This window comes from Dermacentor silvarum, chromosome 11 (assembly GCF_013339745.2).
Source record: "Dermacentor silvarum isolate Dsil-2018 chromosome 11, BIME_Dsil_1.4, whole genome shotgun sequence".
Lineage (NCBI taxonomy): Eukaryota > Metazoa > Arthropoda > Arachnida > Ixodida > Ixodidae > Dermacentor > Dermacentor silvarum.
Window position 1 is genome coordinate 71,068,402 of NC_051164.1, and position 20,280 is coordinate 71,088,681.

General features: G+C 43.9%; 1 protein-coding gene across 4 annotated transcripts in view; it reads left to right on the plus strand.

Annotated features, from left to right (window-relative positions):
- Nucleotides 1-20,280, plus strand: part of LOC125941628 (uncharacterized) — a 141,206-nt gene that overhangs the window by 20,914 nt on the left and 100,012 nt on the right. Inside the window, exons 3-5 of one of the 4 annotated variants that reach the window (XR_007464498.1) lie at nucleotides 1,183-1,204; nucleotides 7,245-7,353; nucleotides 19,394-19,667. The exons of 1 other annotated variant lie outside the window; for it this stretch is intronic. Coding sequence is in view for 2 of the 3 variants with exons in the window: in XM_049659352.1 (XP_049515309.1) it covers nucleotides 1,183-1,204; nucleotides 7,245-7,353 (131 nt within the window). In the remaining variant the exon portion in view is untranslated. The remainder of the gene's footprint in view (nucleotides 1-1,182; nucleotides 1,205-7,244; nucleotides 7,354-19,393; nucleotides 19,668-20,280) is intronic. 2 more of the 4 variants (XM_049659352.1, XM_049659350.1) reach the window with 2 other exon arrangements.

Here is a 20,280-nt window from a genome sequence, read left to right on the forward strand (position 1 = left end):
ACCCATTCCTGGATATATCCTGGAAAGTGATGGCCCTGTAACCGATTTGTAAAAACTGTAAAGTTAAATGCTGTCATAGGTTTTACATATGTCTAAGTTAACTAAAGCCGCATATTGTGTTTTTTTCTCTCTGGCGATGGTAATGCGACTTTCAAGGTCTACATGCGCGTGCCATATTGAATAGTCAGATCTAAATCCAATTTGACAGGGACTCAACAATTGATTTTCCTCAATAAACTCTATCATATGCCCGCGAAGCACTTTTTCAATAAGTTTCACTATGTTTGATGTCACCGCAATAAGTCTGATGCTGTCGATAGTATACCCTGTCCCTTGCTTTTTAAGTAACGGAATAATTTTAGCGATCTTCCACTGATGTGGAATCCATGCGTTACTAATAGAGCAGTTTAGCAACTTCAGATTCACTTGGGGCTTCTTGGAAGAAAATCTTTAACATTGCATTTGTTATTCCGTCCGGGCCAGGCGCTGTTGGCAACCGTAACATGACCCTGTGCTACTTCCGAATAGGATATCTCTTTGTATTCCGAGAATGCAGGAGTAAAAAAAGAAGTTTGAAGGCGCGTTGTGAACCGGCTCTTCAGTCCTTTAGCCAATAGGTCTAAGGCCTCCTGCATTTCCTGTGAGGTATAGACAATTGAGTCTACATTAACGCTCATTGGGAGTATGTTCCTAGAACGAAGGTAATAAAATAAAGCACGTTTGTGTTTGGATTTAGGTAGATAATCTAAATGTTTTTATCGTACCGTCAGCAAAAGCTATGCAGGAGTATCAATAAAGTTGCTACCAACCAACTCATCTTTTGCGTGTTTGCCAACGTTTGAAAGTTGCCGAAATAAATTGATAATCCTTCCAATTTTGTGGGCTCTGATTATGCAGAAGTTCTTTCCAAGCACCTTTTCTTCTGCGATAAAGTCGTGTGCACTCACTGTTCTACCAGGGACTAGATGAGGTACGCTTAGCAGTCTGAATTACGAATTCAGGCTTTTGACGGGACATCTCTAACGCTGAACAAATATTCAAGTCAATTTCTTCATCATTACTATTACTCAATGAGGGAATGGTGGAGCGCAAGCAGTCTTTAAGTTTTTTTGCAATTAAGAAATATTCTGCCTTGTCGTTCAACTGATTGTCATTCAACTGGTTGTTTTTGTTTTTTTACAGCTTCACATTGTGCCAAGTAAAGGTAAGGTAGCTTCCGTCTGCTCAAATTCGAAAACTATTTTTGCAGTTTTCTATTGACTACTTTTATGTTCTTACGCCGTTAATGTGTAACCTGTGTTCCTCTTTAACGGTTTCGTCAGAAGGTTTAATAGTGCCACGTCTCATAGAAGGTAATGAATTAAGCGAGGACGCGTTTATTTCTGTAATAACGCAGCCTTCACACATAACGCATTTAGCCAAAATCACAATCTATCTCGAATAAGAACTCAGTTAAGACGTAATATTGCATGTGCTGTCTGGTCGTGTACTCACATTTAGGTTCCCCTTGAAGAACTCCAAATGGTCATACATAATCCGGAGTCCCCCACTATAGCGTGCCTCATAATCAGAGTGTGCTTGTGGCGTGAGAAACCCCAGTATTTGTTTCTTTCATTTACTTTTTTCACCAAGCGAAATATACCAAAAAATATGAACTGTTTTGCTTCGACAGCTGGGGAGATGTATTCTGTAAGAGGTGCACCTAGTGGACAAAACAATTTCATCGGCTGTTGAAGTTCTGTTTGGCTCGGCTGGGGTGCGCGTCAGCAGGAGTCAGGCGCCTCAGCCAATCAGCGCTTCAGCAGCAAGCGAAATGCCCACACATGTGGACTAGGTGTACTGGTCCGCGAGGAGCTCCGCAGTCCACTACGGAGCTCCTCGCCAGCTGCCCACCGATCGCGCTCCTTCCTTCTTGTCCCTTGTCCCTGATGACCTTCTCCACTCATGTTCCATAAAAGAGAAGGTCACCAGTGCTTATCACTCCACACAAACTACGTCTCCGAGCGAATGAATGGCACCTTAACCGACATGATATCCATTTGCAATTCCGCCAACCACTACTACTGGGACGCTACATTACCCTCTGTTACATTTGCTTATAATTCGCCACGCCATGATAGTGCGGCCCGTTCACCATATTATCTTCCTTTTTGGCAATGAACTGAGACTACCCACGAATATTTTTCTACCAGCCACTCCAGAACAACCATCGAAATAGGCGCAAGATGCGGTCCCAAGGGCAAAAACTGCGCGTCGTATCGCTCACGACCGCCTTACGATGTCGCGGGCGTCACAGAATTTCCACTACGACTGCCGTAATACGTATTCCTATTACTATCCTGAATCTCTAGTGCTCCTCTGGTTGCCAACTTGAAGAGTTGATCTTTCAGCGAAGATTCTGCCATGCTACAATGAGCCCCAACCACGTTGTTGGTCAAGCCACCGACGTAACGTATGAGATTGCGCAGGCCAATCCATCGGTGATATCTGCACCCGACCAGGATGTCGTTCACGTTGCTGGGCCAAAGCCGTATAACCCGTTTGCTGATGCTGCCGACGTGCCCGGATGACGCGAGTGTTTTTGCCTGAGGGATAATGCCACCAGACAGTTGAAGAAAACTCCAGCATTAGGCCGTCACCAATGAAGGTTGCTGCTCGTCATCTTGGCTGCTGATAAGCGTGTCCTACTCGCCTTATCTTCTAAATACCTGTAAATATATTTTTGCGCAATATTTTCATCCCTATCTAATGTCTTGCAACTTGAGCCTAATACATACGCTATTGAAAACCTATCTGGATGAAATAAAACTGCAGCATCTATTTCCTTTGGGAACCCGTACAAAGTACAGTTTTCAACAAAAGACGACACAACGAAAATGAAACATATGCGAGGCTGCCGCACTTTAGGAAGTCACTCTAGGTGGTCACGTTTTCTATAGTTTCACAGTGTCACTAAACATGAGTTGAGTAACGTTTTGAAACTGTAGAAAACGTGACAGAAGTTGTCGTGTAACATGGTTAGCTCGTAATGCTTCTTTAAAATCGTACCTACTATGTTTTATTTGATAAATGGGTAAAAATAACAGACTCTACGCTTGTAATTGCTGAAAATCCATTAACATGAAGTTGCAAAGATAACATCATGGCCCGTCAAGCGGGACAAATAAGTTTTCACACTACGTTCGCTCCCACCCGGAGCGCCGTGCGAATTCGGCCGAGATCATGTGGAAAAATTGTATACTTTTCCGGCGCGCAGTGAATGAGTTAAAGCTGATAAACTCGCTTAGCGGGTACAAACCCATTGTAGACTGTAGCTCTTGCAGAAACGTACATTTATCTCTCATTCCTTTCTTGAACTGTATGCAGTTCCAGTGTGTAATCAAGCAGTGTGAACTACTGTTGCGAAATTGGTCATTGATAATTAACCAAGACAACGCACAACACGAGCATCCCAGCGAATACCGGCAAGTTGCGAGGATATGATTGCCCACTCATATAACCGGAAAATTCGGCACTTATCACAATTCATAGAGGCACGAGGTGGTTAAACAAAGGGACTGCCTTAGCACATTACTTGTTGGATACTTTTTTACGTGGACATATAAACGCAACATCGTGGGCATAAACCAGCTCTTTGACTGATTCTTTAACGCAAGAATAAATCCCGTTTCAGTATTCTCGAAAATCACGCAGTGACCATGATGTTCTACCAAAAGAACTTTTCGGGCTAGTTGGTGCTTAGACTTATTAAACATATTGTTCTCTTTGTTTTCATTTTTGTTCCCCTCTCGATGCACATATATTTCGCACCGATATATGTTAATGTATGCTTACTGTGCTGTTGTTTTTATTTTATACTGCTGGTTGCCATTATGCTTTTCTTATCATTTCTACGCCAATTGCTTTTCGACGAAACTGCCTTGAAATCAAGAATGTCGTATCAATTGAAGGTCCCCCTGACAATTTTCACTTCAGGACCTCCTCCTGTTACACTTAAGTACTACGGCACTTGTATTTTTATGCCATCGCAATAAAATTCATCTTCAAGCCTACTGAAGCTTATAGGCTTGAAGACCATATTTATTTATTTATTTATTTATTTATTTATTTATTTATTTATTTATTTATTTATTTATTTATTTATTTATTTATTTATTTATTTATTTATTTATTTATTTATTTATTTATTTATACATACATACATACTGCAGCCAAACTTTGCTATAGCAGGACTAGGAAAAGAACAATGAATTATACATATACATTACAACTGTGAAATAGCAGTGAGAAATTCATCTAAACGGCATTCACGTACATTTCCGGGCAAAGCATTCCAGCACTGAATCGTGTGAGGGAAAAAACTGTACAAAAACAAGTCTGTACGAGAACTATACGGAACAATATTTAGAGCCTGATATTGTAGAGTATTCGAGGGGGCTGAAAATGAAATGTAATCTTGAGAAGGACAATGTGGTGAATTTACATAACTGTGGAAAAACTTTAAACAATCAAAGTGGCGACGTTTCTGGAGTGTGATTAGATTCAGGTCAGAAAGATAGAAAGAGGGTGAAAAATATACATCATAACGACGACAGATGAACCTAACAGCTTTTTTCTGTACTGACGCTAAATCCTTGACGTCTTTTTTATCGTGGGGATTCCGTGTGATAGACGCGTACTCCAATATCGGACGTATTAGGGTTATATAGGTTATCAGCCTAGTGTATTTTGGTGTGGAACGGAGCATGCGCTGCAAATAACCAAGGCGTCGAAGGGCTTTTTTGCATGTTAGTTCGATATGCAGAGACCAAGACATATCATGCGAGAAAAGAAATATCTCGCGTGTCGGCCATATTTCGTGTAACGGCCGCTCATCGTGGAATTCGACCCCTTAGCCCTACCTTCCGTAAAAGTGGCGATTTTTTGCACTATAGCAGTTCGAATGGCAGCAATATGTGCTAGCTTGTTAAGTGATCGACGGCAACTATAATCCACCGGTTTCAGGACTTAGTCAAAGGAAGTGGCCCATACAGATCGACACCGACATGATCAAAGGGTTGGGATACGCATGACAGGCGTTTGAGTTCATTGGCTGAGAGGTGGGGTGGAGATTGGCGACGATGATATTCACGGCGGGAGCGGAAGAAGTTACAAACGTAAGAGCTCATTCCATGCCAGTAGTAGCAGTGCCGAAGTCGTACGTACGTCTTGAAAACGCCGCCATTGCCATACTGGGGATAAGCAGATGTCAAATCTTGAAGCTCTTATGATGACAAGCAACCACGTAAGTCTTTCTGGGACATAGTTGCATCGGTACAGGAGCTGATCACGGATCGCAAAATTCGAAGCTTTTCGCCAAAGCATTCGAGAGGTCGCAACTGTTGAGGTATCCGAGAGAACGTCAAAAAGAGGAGCAGTTCAGGGTACATTGTGTTGTTGAGCAGCAATAGTGTCAAAGTCAAGGTACGACAACGTGCGCTCACAGGGGGACTCACAACTGAACTCTGGCGTCAGCGGTGAGTGGGAAAGAGGCCCAGAAAGGTACACCACGGTTATGTTGTACTCCTGGATTCACAGGACGCAGCGAGCGATGCGGCCAGATGGGTCTTTTAAATTCGAAAGCCAGCACAGTGCGCGGTGGTCGGTCCCTACGTCAAAACAACGACCAAACAAATAAGGGTCAAACTTGCCAAGTGCCCCGACGATAGAAAAGCGCTCCTTTTCCATGACGGTTTAATTGCTCTCTGTCTCGGTCAGCGTGCGACTCGCATAAGCCACGACGTATTCGGTCTGGCCAAGCGCTGTCCAAGGACAGCACCAAGACCTACACCACTTGCGTCGGTATGTATACGTACTTCAGTGGAAGCTTGAGGGTAAAAACTGATAAAAATATGGCTCTACGTGTATCTCGTGTTTACTTTCGTCCATGTATTTTTTAAGCTTTTACACGCTTACAGCTATTGAGCAATGAGTGTTGTTCTACAGGGAAGGTTCAGGATACAAAGTCCCAGAAAACATAAACACACTTTTACGTGAAGTTGTAGTACCAATTGATATTCATGATATATGCAGTGTTTACGTCACTATTCTATTGGGTCTATTTATCAAGGAAACGTATATAATACATGCTTGCATAATACACATGGCAGATTAAAGAAAACATACACCTAATGCAGACTGAAGAAAATAAATTTTATTTGTCCAACCTTTCTTAAACGCGCTAATTCCAAGTAAACAGTTTTTTTTTCTTTTTTTACTGTTTTTTTTTTTTCGCATTGTCCTCGCTCACTTTCTTTTTTTTTTTTTGTCAGATCATTTTGTCTGTTAGCCGTACCTGTAGAATAATTAATCAACTAGTCCAGCTTCAAGATTTTATAGCGGAAACATTCTACGTCAACCAGAGGAGTTACAAGTATAGGAGAGATGTCGGAAACCCCACCGTTGAGAACAGAAATGGGCCAGTAACGTCTGATTTGAAGGCGCGCGCACGCCAGGACTAGATATGCTGTGTTGTGTGGCGCGGTCGCCTCTCCCCGCTTCGACGCAGTTCGCCCGTGTTGCATTGTGGTGGATGGTGCTGCTTACAACAATCTGCAAAACAAACACTCGCAAAGCTACGTCTTGTCCGAAGAGCGGGACCCACGCAGAGGTCGCCAAACTTCACCGCTGTGGGGATGCTGTGGCCGACACATCCGGGCAGCGGGCGCTGCCTTTGGCTATGATTTGTGAGTGTTCTTTTTCTGTGTACAAAGAAACCGATAGACGTCGTCGTAAGGCCGAGGTGGCATGAAGACGCTGCGTTGTCTAAGATACGTCTGCTATGCGCTGCACGTTCGGAATCACTGAGAGCGATGAAGGTAAAGCACGTTGACAATGAGACGGTTGAAGAACGCGCGCCTACTTGCTAATTATACAGCACAGTGAATGAAACATTTTGTAGCCCCTAAAAGATGCATACGTGTGTGTACCAGGCCTCACCCGTGCCGCACTTCTGTAGCTGGCATGCGCTACACTCAGTGGTCGCTGAATATGGTGCTCGGGTTTGAGCCATAACGACTGTATGTAACATTGAAAATAACAAAGGCAAACAGCAGTGGATAATATAAACGCGCCACATATAGCGACACCCGGAGGATCATCGCATATGCTTTCACATATATCTCGCTCCAGTGTAGCATAAGAAGCTTCCAAATTTTTACCTAATATTTATACTTCTTTTTAAGCAATAACTAATTCTCTCCCAGGCATATCTCAGATGGTGAATTTGACGGAAGAAGCAGTGAAATACATCAGCAAGACAAACGAGGGCATTAGGTGGGTGAGCTTTAAGGACAAACCGCAATCCGGGAAGGAGTAAGTATTTTTTAAGGATCCGCAGAGTCTACTCTAATTCAAATTATACATGTATATAGCATAGTCATGTTACTGATGCTTTTTAAATTATGGGGTTTTACGTGCCAAAACCACGGTCTGATTATGAGGCACACCGTAGTGGGGGACTCCGGAAGTTTGGACCACCTGGGGTTCTTTAACGTGCACCTAAATCTAACTACTACGGGTATTTTCGCATTAAGCCATCATCGTGGCCGGGATTCGATCCCGTGACCTCGTGCTCAGCAGCCCTACACCATAGCCCCTGAGCCACCCCGGCGGGTTACTCATGCTCCTGACATTACCCCTATCTATGTAATCCCCCCCCCCCCCCTCACACAGTGCTCCGATGCTGGAGCATGTGAGGCCACGTGAATAAACGTGACTAAATCAATAAATATAGAGTATGTTGTTAACGTGGGAATAGTACCCGCCGTGGTGGCATAGTGGCTATGGCGTTTCGCTGCTAAACACGAGGTCGCGGGATCTAATCCCGGCAGCAGCGGCCACATTTTAATCGTGGCAAAATGCAAAAACACCCGCGTACCGTTAATTGGATGCGCGTTAAATAACCCCAGGTGGTCAAAAATAATCCAGAGTTTCCCGCTACGGCGTGTCTCATGATCAGTTCGAGGTTTTCGCACGTAATACCCCAGAATCTAATCTAACAATTTTCCCTTTAGTAACTATCACCTCTGTTTCACAACCGACGAGAAATGTCTGTACAAAGCCATAGCTGACATGAAGTGAAGTTCCTTCCAGTGTGCCGCCCGCATCTGCCCATGTATTGCTGCAATTCCTCGGTTAAAACATGCACCGCCTGCCTCTCAGCCGATAATTTTCTTTGACTTCGTGACCTATTTTGCTCAAAGATTGCATGCGTTGCGTACAGATTATCAGTCAATAGTCAAAACACTTAAATCCCGAAAGTACCTAACGACCAGGATTCTTCACATTCGGTAAAAGGAGCACCTGAATTTCTGTCAGCACTCAAGAAAGAATGCAAGCCAAGACAGCTGTTATTTCATTCTATATAGGTCGTGCTACAAATCAAATCAAACATTTATTTAATTTTTCAAAGTACGATTACAACAAGAAGGATATGCAGAATAGGGTCCCAAGGTCATAAGACCGTACCTGGACCGACCCTCTGTACATGATTACTAGATACAAATTACGAAATTAGCTGAGAAATATAGAATTAAGCAAACCAACAGACGAAACGTGTACATGCGTTGCAAAAATATTACATTCATAAAGACATTAGTCACCAAAGTTTATATATGCATAAATCTGTATTGTAATGGGATAAATATTTGATAGAGAAATACAAATTCACACTAACACTGAAAATATACAAGGAAAGTTAACATGAACAGTAACAGGGCATCATTATCATGTAAAATAAATACAAAGGTAAATTAGAAAGAAAAGAAAAACGCAACAAAAGAACAGAGTAAATACAATAAAGAATTCATAACAGAATTATTTATTTAGCAGATAGTTTTTAAGCGTTTATTTTTTTAATACAGTAATAGATGATGTCTTAATGCGGTAGGGAAGAGAATTCTACATTTTAATAGCGCAGAACGATGCTGCCATTTTACCGTGATTAGTAAGCGCTTTAGGCAGCAAGAAATATTTTTCTGAGCGAAACGAGTAGAGTTAATGTTCTTCAAGGAATCCAAGGAAATAAAATTATGTGTGAGATCTTTGTTAATCAACCTGAAAAGCATAGTAATTAAGTTGAGTGCGAATAAATCAGTAGTAAGCAGTTTATTCTCCATGCGTATGATATTAACATTATCTCCCCTAAGGTTACATATAATGCGCAGACCTTGGCTTTGTATGCACTGAACAGATTATAAGTGCCACTGATGCCGAATTAATATTACTATGATCGAATGCATAATATAGCGAAAGGAGACCTCTAGTAGACAGACAAGATCTAGCTTTTTTGAGTCCTCTTATACCGAACGAACTTCTTAACTTGTGAAATATGTTTGCGAAATTTTCGTTGTTGATCGAGGTAGATACCTAGAACTGAAACACAGTCGCTAGTCGAAATAAAGTGCGAGTCAAGGGAAACCTGAGGTGAAAAGGGTAGTCTTCTTTGAGGGGAGCGAAAAACCACGAATTTAGTTTTGGCTGGATTTAAAATCAAGTGATGACTGTGACACCAAGTAGCAATGTTAGCTAATGTGCTGTTTAATTGATAAGTAAACAATATCAAAGATATATGTGAGTCTGAGATAGTTGTGCCATCAGCATATAACATGCATTGTGAGGGTGACGCGTGCTGTGGAAGGTCATTTATGTATAGAATGAATAATAATGATCCAAAAATGGAGCCCTGCGTCACCCTCTGATTAATTGTTTTGGTGTCTGAATACTTGCCCGATAAATAAACTTTTAGTTTTCTTTTACACGAGTAGTTTCCTAAAAAGATTAACGCTGGACCTGTTACTCAGTAGGCTTCCAATTTTTGAGTAACATATCGTGATTGTGTCGAAAGCTTTCGAGAAATCTAAAAATACAGAACCAACGATAAGTCATTTGTCAGTAGAATTCTTATTGTAGTCTGTTAATGAGATTACCACCAGACGGTTGAACTACTTCAACTAAAACCAAATTAGGAGTTATTAGAGAGATTTGAAATTTTCAAATAATACTTCAAGCGACTAACAAATAGCTTCTCAATTATTTTGCTAACAGAGGATCAGAGAGAAATAGGTAGATAATTAGAAATATTAGACCTATCATTTCTTAAAAATGGGTATGACTTTCGTGTGCTTAAGGGTGCACGGAAAAATTCCAGTTTGAAAGATACTGTTAATTATGTTGGCCAACGTTTGAGAGAATAAATGACCTACCATTTTTCAGTGGCGTGCATGAATGCCATCTAATACGGGCGAGGTATCCTTAATTAAGGTACATAATCGCGGTGAAAACTTCTTCTGCATGGTGTTACAGGGAAAAAAAACAGAAAATTAACTCGATCCATGCTACATTCAGCACATACGTGATGCTCGTTTTAAATTTCGAAAAAGAAGTCCCTAGAAGATTTGCAACTTGAAGTTCGTCTTCGTGTGTGGTATCATTATAATTAATTTTAGAGATTGGAGTCTGGCACGTTATTTGGTTTAAGAATGCGTTGAGCAACTCTAATTTTTTTATAAATATTATGGCACCTTACAAATTCCTTTTCATAATAACTTCTCTTAGCTTTCTTCAGTAAATAATTTAAAATACTGCAGTATTTTTGGTACCTGAACGCCAAAGTTAGATTGAATGGCTGTTTCGTTGTTGTGGCTATTTTTTTATAAGTTTTCTTATTTACGCATACTTTCAAGAAGCCCCTTGGTTACCCATGGACATCGAGGTGAATTGAACCACCGTTTACACTTGCAATAAATAGTGTTCCGAGACACGGCTTAATTTAAATAAAGTTGTTTCTCTCTCTCTCTCCGAGACACGGCTTCCCGAAAGAAGTCGCAGAACCTTAGAAGTGCGCTCTCAGGGTCCTGCATTTGATCAATTTCCGACCAGTCAATATTATTTACATCTTCTGTAAATTTATTCTTATTGAATACTTAGGCTCACTACCGTGAACTCTCTGAGCTATTCAACGAATTAAAAATCACAAGAATAGTATAATGATCGCTAATGTCCGTTTTAATGACGCCTGAAACAGATGTAGAAGTTATGTTAACGCGTGATCTAGAAGAGTTTCTGTTCCACGGTTAGTACATCTTGTTGGTGATGTTATGAGTTGCTCATACCCAAATCCACAAAAGCAGTCAGTGTAGGCTACACACAGCTTAGTGTCGATATCTAACAAATTGATGTTAATATCACCCACTATGAGAACATGCTTATTTTCTGAAGTTAAAATGTTGAGAATGTTATCGAGATGATTCATAAATTCAGATAAGCATGATGATGGCGAGCTGTATATGCACCCCAGAACAAATTTTTTTGAGCCAGTGGACAAAAACGAATGATCTAGTTCAACTCATACCGATTCACACTGCGCAATAGGTATAGAAATGTCGCTCCTTCTAGTGTAAGTGATCTTATATGAAATAAATATAGCTGATCCTCCGCGATAATCATTTGAGCGGGAGCAGGTTTCTGAATGATAAGATCCCGCCGTGGTTGCTCAGTGGCTATGGTGTTGGGCTGCTGAGCACGAGGTCGCGGGATCGAATCCTGGCCACGGCGGCCGCATTTCGATGGGGGCGAAATGCGAAAACACCCGTGTACTTAGATTTAGGTCACGTTAAAGAACCCCCATGGAAACTGAACCTGGCAACGTTCAACACGCGCACCCTCTCGAGTGAGGCTAGCTTAGCAGGACTATTTGAAGAATTATCAGGCATTTCCTGGGATATTATTGGCCTTAGTGAGGTTAGAAGAACTGGTGAGGCTTACACAGTACTGACTAACGGCCACGTCCTCTGCTACAGAGGTCTTCCAGATAAGAAAGAATCCGGGGTAGGATTTCTAGTGCATAACAACGTAGCGGGCAACATTGATGAATTCTACAGCATTAATGAAAGGGTAGCAGTCGTCGTAATAAAGCTGAATAGGAGGTACAAAATGAAGGTAGTACAAGCCTATGCACCAACCTCTAGTCACGATGATGAAGAAATTGAACAGTTTTATGAAGATGTTGAACTAGCAATGAGAAAGGTGCAAACTCAGTATACTTTAGTCATGGGCGACTTCAATGCAAAAGTGGGGAAAAAGCAGGTTGGTGAGCAAGCCATTGGCAACTACGGCATCGATTCTAGGAATGCAAGAGGAGAGATGTTAGTAGAATTCGCGGAAAGGAATAGGCTCCGAATAATGAATACCTTCTTCAGGAAGCGAAGCAACAGGAAGTGGACCTGGAAAAGCCCTAATGGAGAAACAACGAATGAAATAGATTTCATACTCTCTGCCGATCCAAGCATAGTGCAGGATGTAGAAGTGTTAGGTAAGGTTAAGTGCAGTGACCATAGGTTAGTGAGGTCTAGGATTTCTCTCAATTTGAAGAGAGAGAGATTGAAATTAGTCAAGAGGAAACAGGCCAACCTAGAGGCAGTAAGGGTAAAAGCAGACCAATTCAGGCTGGTGCTCGCAAACAAATATGCAGCTTTAGAACAGGAAGATGAAGATAACATAGAGATAGTGAACGAAACCGTAACTAGGCTGATCTCAGAAGCAGCAATTGAAGTGGGAGGTAAGGCACCAAAGAAACCTGTAGGGAAGCTCTCCCAAGAAACAAAGGACCTAATAAAGAAACGACAAAACATGAAAGTGTCCAACTCAAGAGATCAGATAGAATTCGCTGAACTGTCAAAACTGATCAACAAGAAGAAAGTAAGGGATATTCGAAATTATAACGTGGGAAAAATTGAGGAAGCCGTAAAATATGGACGCAGCATGAAATCAGTAAGAAGAAAACTAGGCATAGGACGAGGCAAGATGTATGCACTGAAAGATAAGCATGGTAATATCATCAGCAATTTCGATGACATAGTAAAAGCAGCAGAAGAATTCTATACTGACCTGTACAGTAGCCAAAAAGCCAAGCTTCTTCCATTCGAAATAGTGATGAACCGGATACAGAAGCTCCTTCTATAACTAGCGATGAAGTTAGAAGGGCCTTGAAAGACATGACCAGGGGAAAAGCGCCTGGAGAAGATGGAATAACAGTAGATTTAATCAAAGATGGAGGAGATATCATGCTTGAAAAGCTTGCGGCCCTTTATACGAAATGCCTCACAACTTCAAGTGTACCAGAGAGCTGGAAGAACGCCAACATTATACTTATCCATAAGAAGGGAGACGTTAAAGAATTGAAGAATTACAGACCCATTAGCTTGCTTTCAGTATTGTATAAAATATTCACCAAGATAATTTCCAACAGAATCAGGACAACACTTGACTTCAGTCAACCAAGAGAACAGGCTGGCTTCAGAAAGGGATATTCTACGATGGACCATATCCATGCCATCAATCAGGTAATCGAGAAATCTGCGGAGTACAATCAACCTCTCTATATGGCTTTCATAGATTATGAAAAGGCATTCGATTCAGTAGAGATATCAGCAGTCATAGAGGCATTGCGTAATCAAGGAGTGGAGGAGGCATACGTGAATATCTTGGCAAATATCTACAAGGATTCCACAGCTACCTTGGTTCTCCACAAGAAAAGTAGAAAGATACCTATCAAGAAAGGGGTCAGGCAAGGAGACACAATCTCTCCAATGCTATTCACTGCATGCTTAGAAGAAGTATTCAAGCTCTTAGACTGGGAAGAATTAGGAGTGAGGATCGATGGCGAATATCTCAGCAACCTTCGGTTTGCAGATGACATTGTCCTATTGAGCAACAATGGAGAGGAATTACAACAAATGATGGAGGACTTTCATCGAGAAAGTGCAAGAATTGGGTTGAAGATGAATATGCAGAAGACAAAGATAATGTTCAACAGCCTGGCAAGCGAACAAGAATTCAGGATCGCCAGTCAGCCTCTAGAATCTGTAAAGGAATATGTTTATCTAGGTCAATTACTCACAGGGGACCCTGATCATGAGAAAGAAATTTACAGAAGAATAAAATTAGGTTGGAGTGCATACGGCAGGCATTGCCAAATCCTGACTGGGAGCTTACCACTGTCGTTGAAAAGAAAAGTGTACAATCATTGCATTCTACCGGTGCTAACATACGGGGCAGAAACTTGGAGGTTAACAAAGAAGCTCGAGAACAAGTTAAGGACCGCACAAAGAGCAATGGAACGAAAAATCTTAGGAGTAACGTTAAGAGACAAGAAGAGAGCGGTGTGGATCAGAGAACAAACGGGGGTAGACGATATTCTAGTTGACATTAAGCGGAAGAAATGGAGCTGGGCAGGCCATGTAATGCGTAGGATGGATAACCGGTGGACCATTAGGGTTACAGAATGGATACCAAGAGAAGGGAAGCGCAGTCGAGGACGGCAGAAAGTCAGGTGGGATGATGAGGTTAGGAAATTCGCAGGCGCAAGTTGGAATACGCTAGCGCAAGACAGGGGTAATTGGAGATCGCAGGGAGAGGCCTTCGTCCTGCAGTGGACATAAAAGATAGGCTGATGATGATGAAAGAACCCAAGGTTGTCCAAATTTCCGCAGTTCCTCACTACGGCGTGCCTCATAATCAGATCGTGGTTTTGGCACGTAAAACCCTATTATTTTTTTTTGAATGATAAGACGGAAATCCAAACATATTAGTGTCATCTGTAAGGAACGAAGCGACTGCGCGTCCGCCGGTTGTGGTTTATTCCGGTCAAAGATGGCGCTAGCTCCTATGACGAGGTCGTCCACATAGAATGATGTCTTTAGACGTGTAACTATTATTGGCTGAGTCCTTTTCCACATTTCGAAGTGATGCTGCAAAGTGGCCGATAGAAGGAAAGGGCTAGACGACGCTCCGAAGGGCACACGAGTCATTCGCCATTCGACAATGGAAGGCATTTTCCCCTCGTCACTTGGCAGTCGGTCGACCCATAGAAAGCGGAGAGCGTCGCAGTCTTCAGGTCGAATTGAAATTTTAAGGAAAGCCTTCCGGATGTCCGCTGTCGGGATAATTGGGTTTATCCTGAACTGTACAAGCAGTTGCAAGAGCTCGGTACCAAGTTTCACCCTTTTGTCCAAGATATCGTTGAGCGATGACTCGCCACATTCATGGGAAGAGGCGTCAAGCACTACGCGTACCTTCGTAGTGATAGCTTCCGACATCGAGAAAATTTCTCGATGTCGGACACCTCGCGGTTGTTATGGATCGTGGCCTCGAAATGTTCCTAGAAGCCCTGCCGCTCGCGAAGTTCACCGGAGAAAACGGGTACCTGTATAGTTTCGGTAGGGCAACTCGGTGTAGCGGTGCTCGGGAACTTCCCTGAGTGGAGACGCCTTGGGTGGCGGTTTCGCTCAGAACGCCCTGTGTGGCGCTATCTCCAGCTCTTGCAGCAGAATTCAGGATGAAGCGGACCCGGCTCATGGTGTTGTGGATCTTGTCGTGGTACTCCAGAGCGACATTGGCTTCCGCCTCATACTCGTCACCGTCGTCTATGAGGTCGGCAATCGTCTCGTTGAGCACTGCCAGCGCCGAGGCCTTGTCCTGCAGGTCATCCAAAATAACTTGCAGGTCGGATGGCAAAGGATGCTCGGCTTTCAGCGCTTCGGTAGCGGACGAGATGAGCCTTGTAGCCGCGGCTCGAAGTACGCCTCTGCTGCGTCGCAGTCGGTCCATCGTCGCTGCAGGACGTCAATCTTCTCCCGGGTTTCACGGCACCATAATGTAAGGAACGAAGTGACTTCGCGTCTGCCGGTTGTAGTTTATTCAACCAACCGGTCAAAGATGGCGCTAGCGCGAGCCCTCGTCTCCTGCCTTCTAAACCTCTTCGTCGTCTTCAGTTTTCTTCACATCATCACAAAGCCGCCTTTCCGTGATGCCTATAGAAGAAGGTGGGATAGAAATGGAACTAAGAAAGCTACTGATATTATCGTGATTACACCGGAGGCTTCCTGCGTTGAAGTGGACAAGGCAGCGATTATTGTTTGATATCAAATATCGAACTTTGGTAGGTGACAGTGACGTCACGTTTCCTTTATATGATGTATGTCACGAGCACAGCAAAAAAAAAAAGTCCGCGAAAAAATGCGCTGACCTGGTTCCGTAAAAATATGAAACACCATGCTTTCGTTTGTCTTCTGTGCAAAAGATAACTTCGAAGGTTTGGGCTTTACCCCAAATTCTGTGCCGCAAATGTTATACGCCATTTTAGCAGATATATCCCGGGCATAGCGTTGCAGAGGATGTTAATAATTGTGAATTATGGATCTGGAAAGGTCGCCACAGGATACTCAAGCTTATCACGTCAAACCTCTGTATTGAAGCTAGCCTAGCAGGGCATTTTGAGGTATTATCAAAGCATTTCCTGGGATATCATTGGCCTCACTGAGGTTAGAACTGGTGAAGCATATGCGACGTCTCTCCCAAAATTTCATGCGGTCCATTTAAAAAATTATTTTCACAAACCTTCAGGTATACCCATGTGGTCTCCTTCAAAATACTCCCCAAATGACGCAAACACTGGTTTCACCTCTTCCATTTATGGAAGCATACTTTGAAGTCCTGTTGCAGTGAAGTCATTTCCTTTGTATTGCCGTCACATCTACTTGTCCCCTCCGGAACACCAGTTCGCATTTGGGCAGCAAAAAAAGTCGCAGAGGGCGACGACTGTGTTCAAGCACAGTGATTGAATTGCGTGGCAAAACCTCACACACTGTAACTACTGAGTACCCAGGGGCAATATTGGGGTGCGTAATGCAATGCCCCTCCTTAGAAAAATTTGGTCGCACGCGGCGCATACGCTCTCTCAGACGTTTTAGGACCTCCACTTAGAAATGTGCACCGGCAGTTTGAGCCTCAGGTACAACTTAGTGGTGCACAATTCCATGGCAGCCAAAAAACATAATCAACATCACTTCTATGTTTGCTTAGTTCTTCCGTGATCTGCTTCTGGCCTTGGCTCATCTTCATTATCCCATTCGTTACTCGCGACTTCAACACAGTATCGTATCCGTAAATCCAAGTTTCGTTGCTGGTGACGACTCTTTGCAAGGATTCATTGCTATCGTTTGAAGTTGTACATTAAATACGGCATTCTTTTCGTAGCAACTTTTTCTGTTAGCAGTTCCGGCATCATCTTGGCGTGAACCATTTACAGCGAAACTGTTTATGGTTAGGCTTTTGTGCATTTTTCGTGTGTCTGTGCAAAAATGTGGGCCGATCGGGGTGATTTTGCAGAAAGCGTTCAATCGTAATAGCACAAACCCGTGTGGACTCCGGGTGGTGGGCTGCGGGACCTGCATGTAACGCGCCCTTGAACCACCCTTGTCACACCTGGGACCCAAAAAGGTCTCAGGTACAAGGGTACCAACCGAGGTTTTTATGCTCGTGTTAAAGACAAATACGAAGGGTAAGGAAAATACAAAGGGCAGGAAGGGAGGAAGGAAAGGGTCAAAATACAAGAAAAGGTAAAAAAGATCAGGACCTAACAGGCTGACGTCATTGACCAATGATGAAGGTTGAGTCAACAGCTGATGCATCAACTAACGGTGAGTGACGTGATGGTGGTAAATCTCCCGGAATGCGGTGATCACCTCACTCACCACTAGCTTCTTGAAAAGATTAAGGTAGGATCGTGAACAAATCCGTCGCATGATGGCGTCGTTCTTTGGATCCCACGAACCCACAGCACCAACGATGACGGCATCTACGGTCACACGCTGGTACCGCTGTGCAAGGTGGAGGCGCACGGGTTCGTACTTGGTAACTTTGTCAGCGCGGGCTGCGGAGAAGGCATCGGGTCTGCTGTCGAAGGGACGACAGACGTCCAGGACGAACGCCTCCTCGCCGCGGGCCACGACGAGATCAGGACGAAGGCTGGTGTTGCCGACCGGTCGATTTTCGTGGATGATGGAGAACCGGTTCCGGCACGCAGTGCGTAGACGAGCCACGATGTTGTTTGTGGCGGGCCGTGTACATCGGGCTCTTCGACATGCAGTGGCAGAGTACGTGGGGTAAGGTTTCCCTCAAGTACCCATAAACTTTGCACCGCTGATCACGACCGGTCATCCACGGGCAGGCTCCGTTAAGAGGTAGAAGTTTCAGCCTGGCCTTGTGTATGAAGCGCCAGTCCGCAAACCGATTAAAGAACCCGGAGGGCATGAACTGGGAACTGGCTGGGTCGGCGGCCACGCACTGCAGCACCTTGCCTTGGTTGGGCTTACTGTGTAGAACTGTGACCCTGGCAGCCGATTGTATGGCGCGAAGCGTTCGGATAACCTTCCTGCGGTGGGATGAGGTGAGTGTTTTGTCACCGCAGGTTACCCGGACGCCCTCAGGGTCCAGTTGCCACAGGACATCCAGGCGGCGGAACACCTTGCATGCTTCTGTCCAGGTGGAACAAAGTTGCGATGCCGGCGCCCGAAAGTCGCCCTCCGTGGACCCGCTGAGGTAGTCCTCGACGTCTCCTTGTTCCGCCGGCCGGCGAAGACGCTTGGAGACCACCTCGAACAGGCCCTGCGACGCCATATCGCGAAGTTCCAAGTCCCGGACGTCAGCAGCTTGAATGCGTTGTCTATGCGGCATAGATCGCTGAGTTCAGCAGCGAGTGGCATGGCTGCTGTTCCCGAGTGCGGGCTCCCGTAGTGGTAGTCATTCGACGCACTGCTGGGTAGGTAAAGCGTCCTCTTTAGCAGAGGTCGCAGAGCATCATCCAGACGCTGCCAGTCGTCCTTTCCCAGGGTGCCGCACCTCATCATGAAGTTCAACCCCGGGAAGACGAAAGTCCGGACTGCATTCAACCGCTGCCAGGGGATGTTAGTAATGGTGTACCCCTCTGAATGGCCTGGTCGTTGTTGATGTCGTCGTTCAGAATCCGGAAGCCCACCGGGCCCACCATCTTAGCCCGAAAGGCCGACCCGCGTCGACCATGTCTACTTTCGCACCGCTCTCTGTCGGCGTTCCAACCGCTTGCGTTCCTAGTTTCCTGCCACTCGCACAGGGCGGCGGCACCGTCATGCTCGCGCGCGTATATAAGCGAATGACTTATACTTCTCCCGTCAGCAATGGGGAGGCCGCGCGCAGTGCGCACTAGCTCCCGGCGAGGATTGCATTCTCGTGTCTGTTCCTGCCGTCGTTCATCGGGAGTCCGGTCTATACACGCCCCTGTGTTTCGATTGAGTGAATACCGCCTTTACTCCTCAGGATGGCGTCTTCGAATTCAAGTTCCCGCTACACAGGCTTTTTTCCGCACCAGTAACATCTCCGCACGTCAAATACTGTATTAGAATAGAAGCGGCAGGTTTGCCTCCTCCGCTTAGATGCCCTCATTCTGACTTGCCTGAAACCCGAAAAGTGTCGCTTAAGTACGGTAGGTCAAATATGGCACACAGTGCTTCTAATTTCATACAATTCTGTTTTTCAGAACCCCAGTTACAGTGACTGCAAAAAATCCTGTTTACGATGATGGATGTCAACAACCGCCAAGGTTAAATTATACGCTGTGCAGTGATTACTTTTTGTGGTATATATATCATAAAATATGGACTCCGTTTGAAATCTTCGTGAACTTTACAGTCTTATATAAGGGTCAAAAGAACCACACTTTCACATTTAACCTGAGCGACGCTTCCTACGTCCTTTGGGATCCAGAGAATCTGACGACGCCACTTCCGTACACGAAAAATTTTTCCGAAAAGGTATGCATATCATAAGCTCTATTACGATATCATAACACAAATACATATTATACGTGCAAAAGCACAGGCACCTACACATCATGTAATGAAAAATTCTTCATCTTCTTGTGCGAGAAGACATGTTATTTCATATGAGGTTCAGCGGCATCTGCAACAAATTGAGTTGGAGCACGCACACATGGTGCATGTGCATAGTTTATTTAGGCCATCTGATGGTGCCTACCAGGCGTTAAAAAATCAGCACTGTGTCAGTTAAATATTCAACATTTGCTTTTTATATGCAAGAAAGTATTTTGATTAAAGTAAAAGAGAACGACAGCACGGCACTAACTCAGTCGGTTACAAATGATTTCACAACTTTTTAGGCACCGGAAGTCTCACTTTATGGCAATGACTGCAACGTGAACCTCACCCTCCGCTGTCAACGTTCTAACGACATTACTTATTTTACTGCTCTAGCTTAGTCTTCGACGATTTCTCTTTATTGCTGTGGCACACGACTGATGGAATATGACGCAGCATTTTTTCACGACCTGCTTTTAGAAGCAAGAAACAAATTAATTGTTCAGGTAGTATGGCATGGATTTTATCCATTTTCTGCTGGTACAAAGGC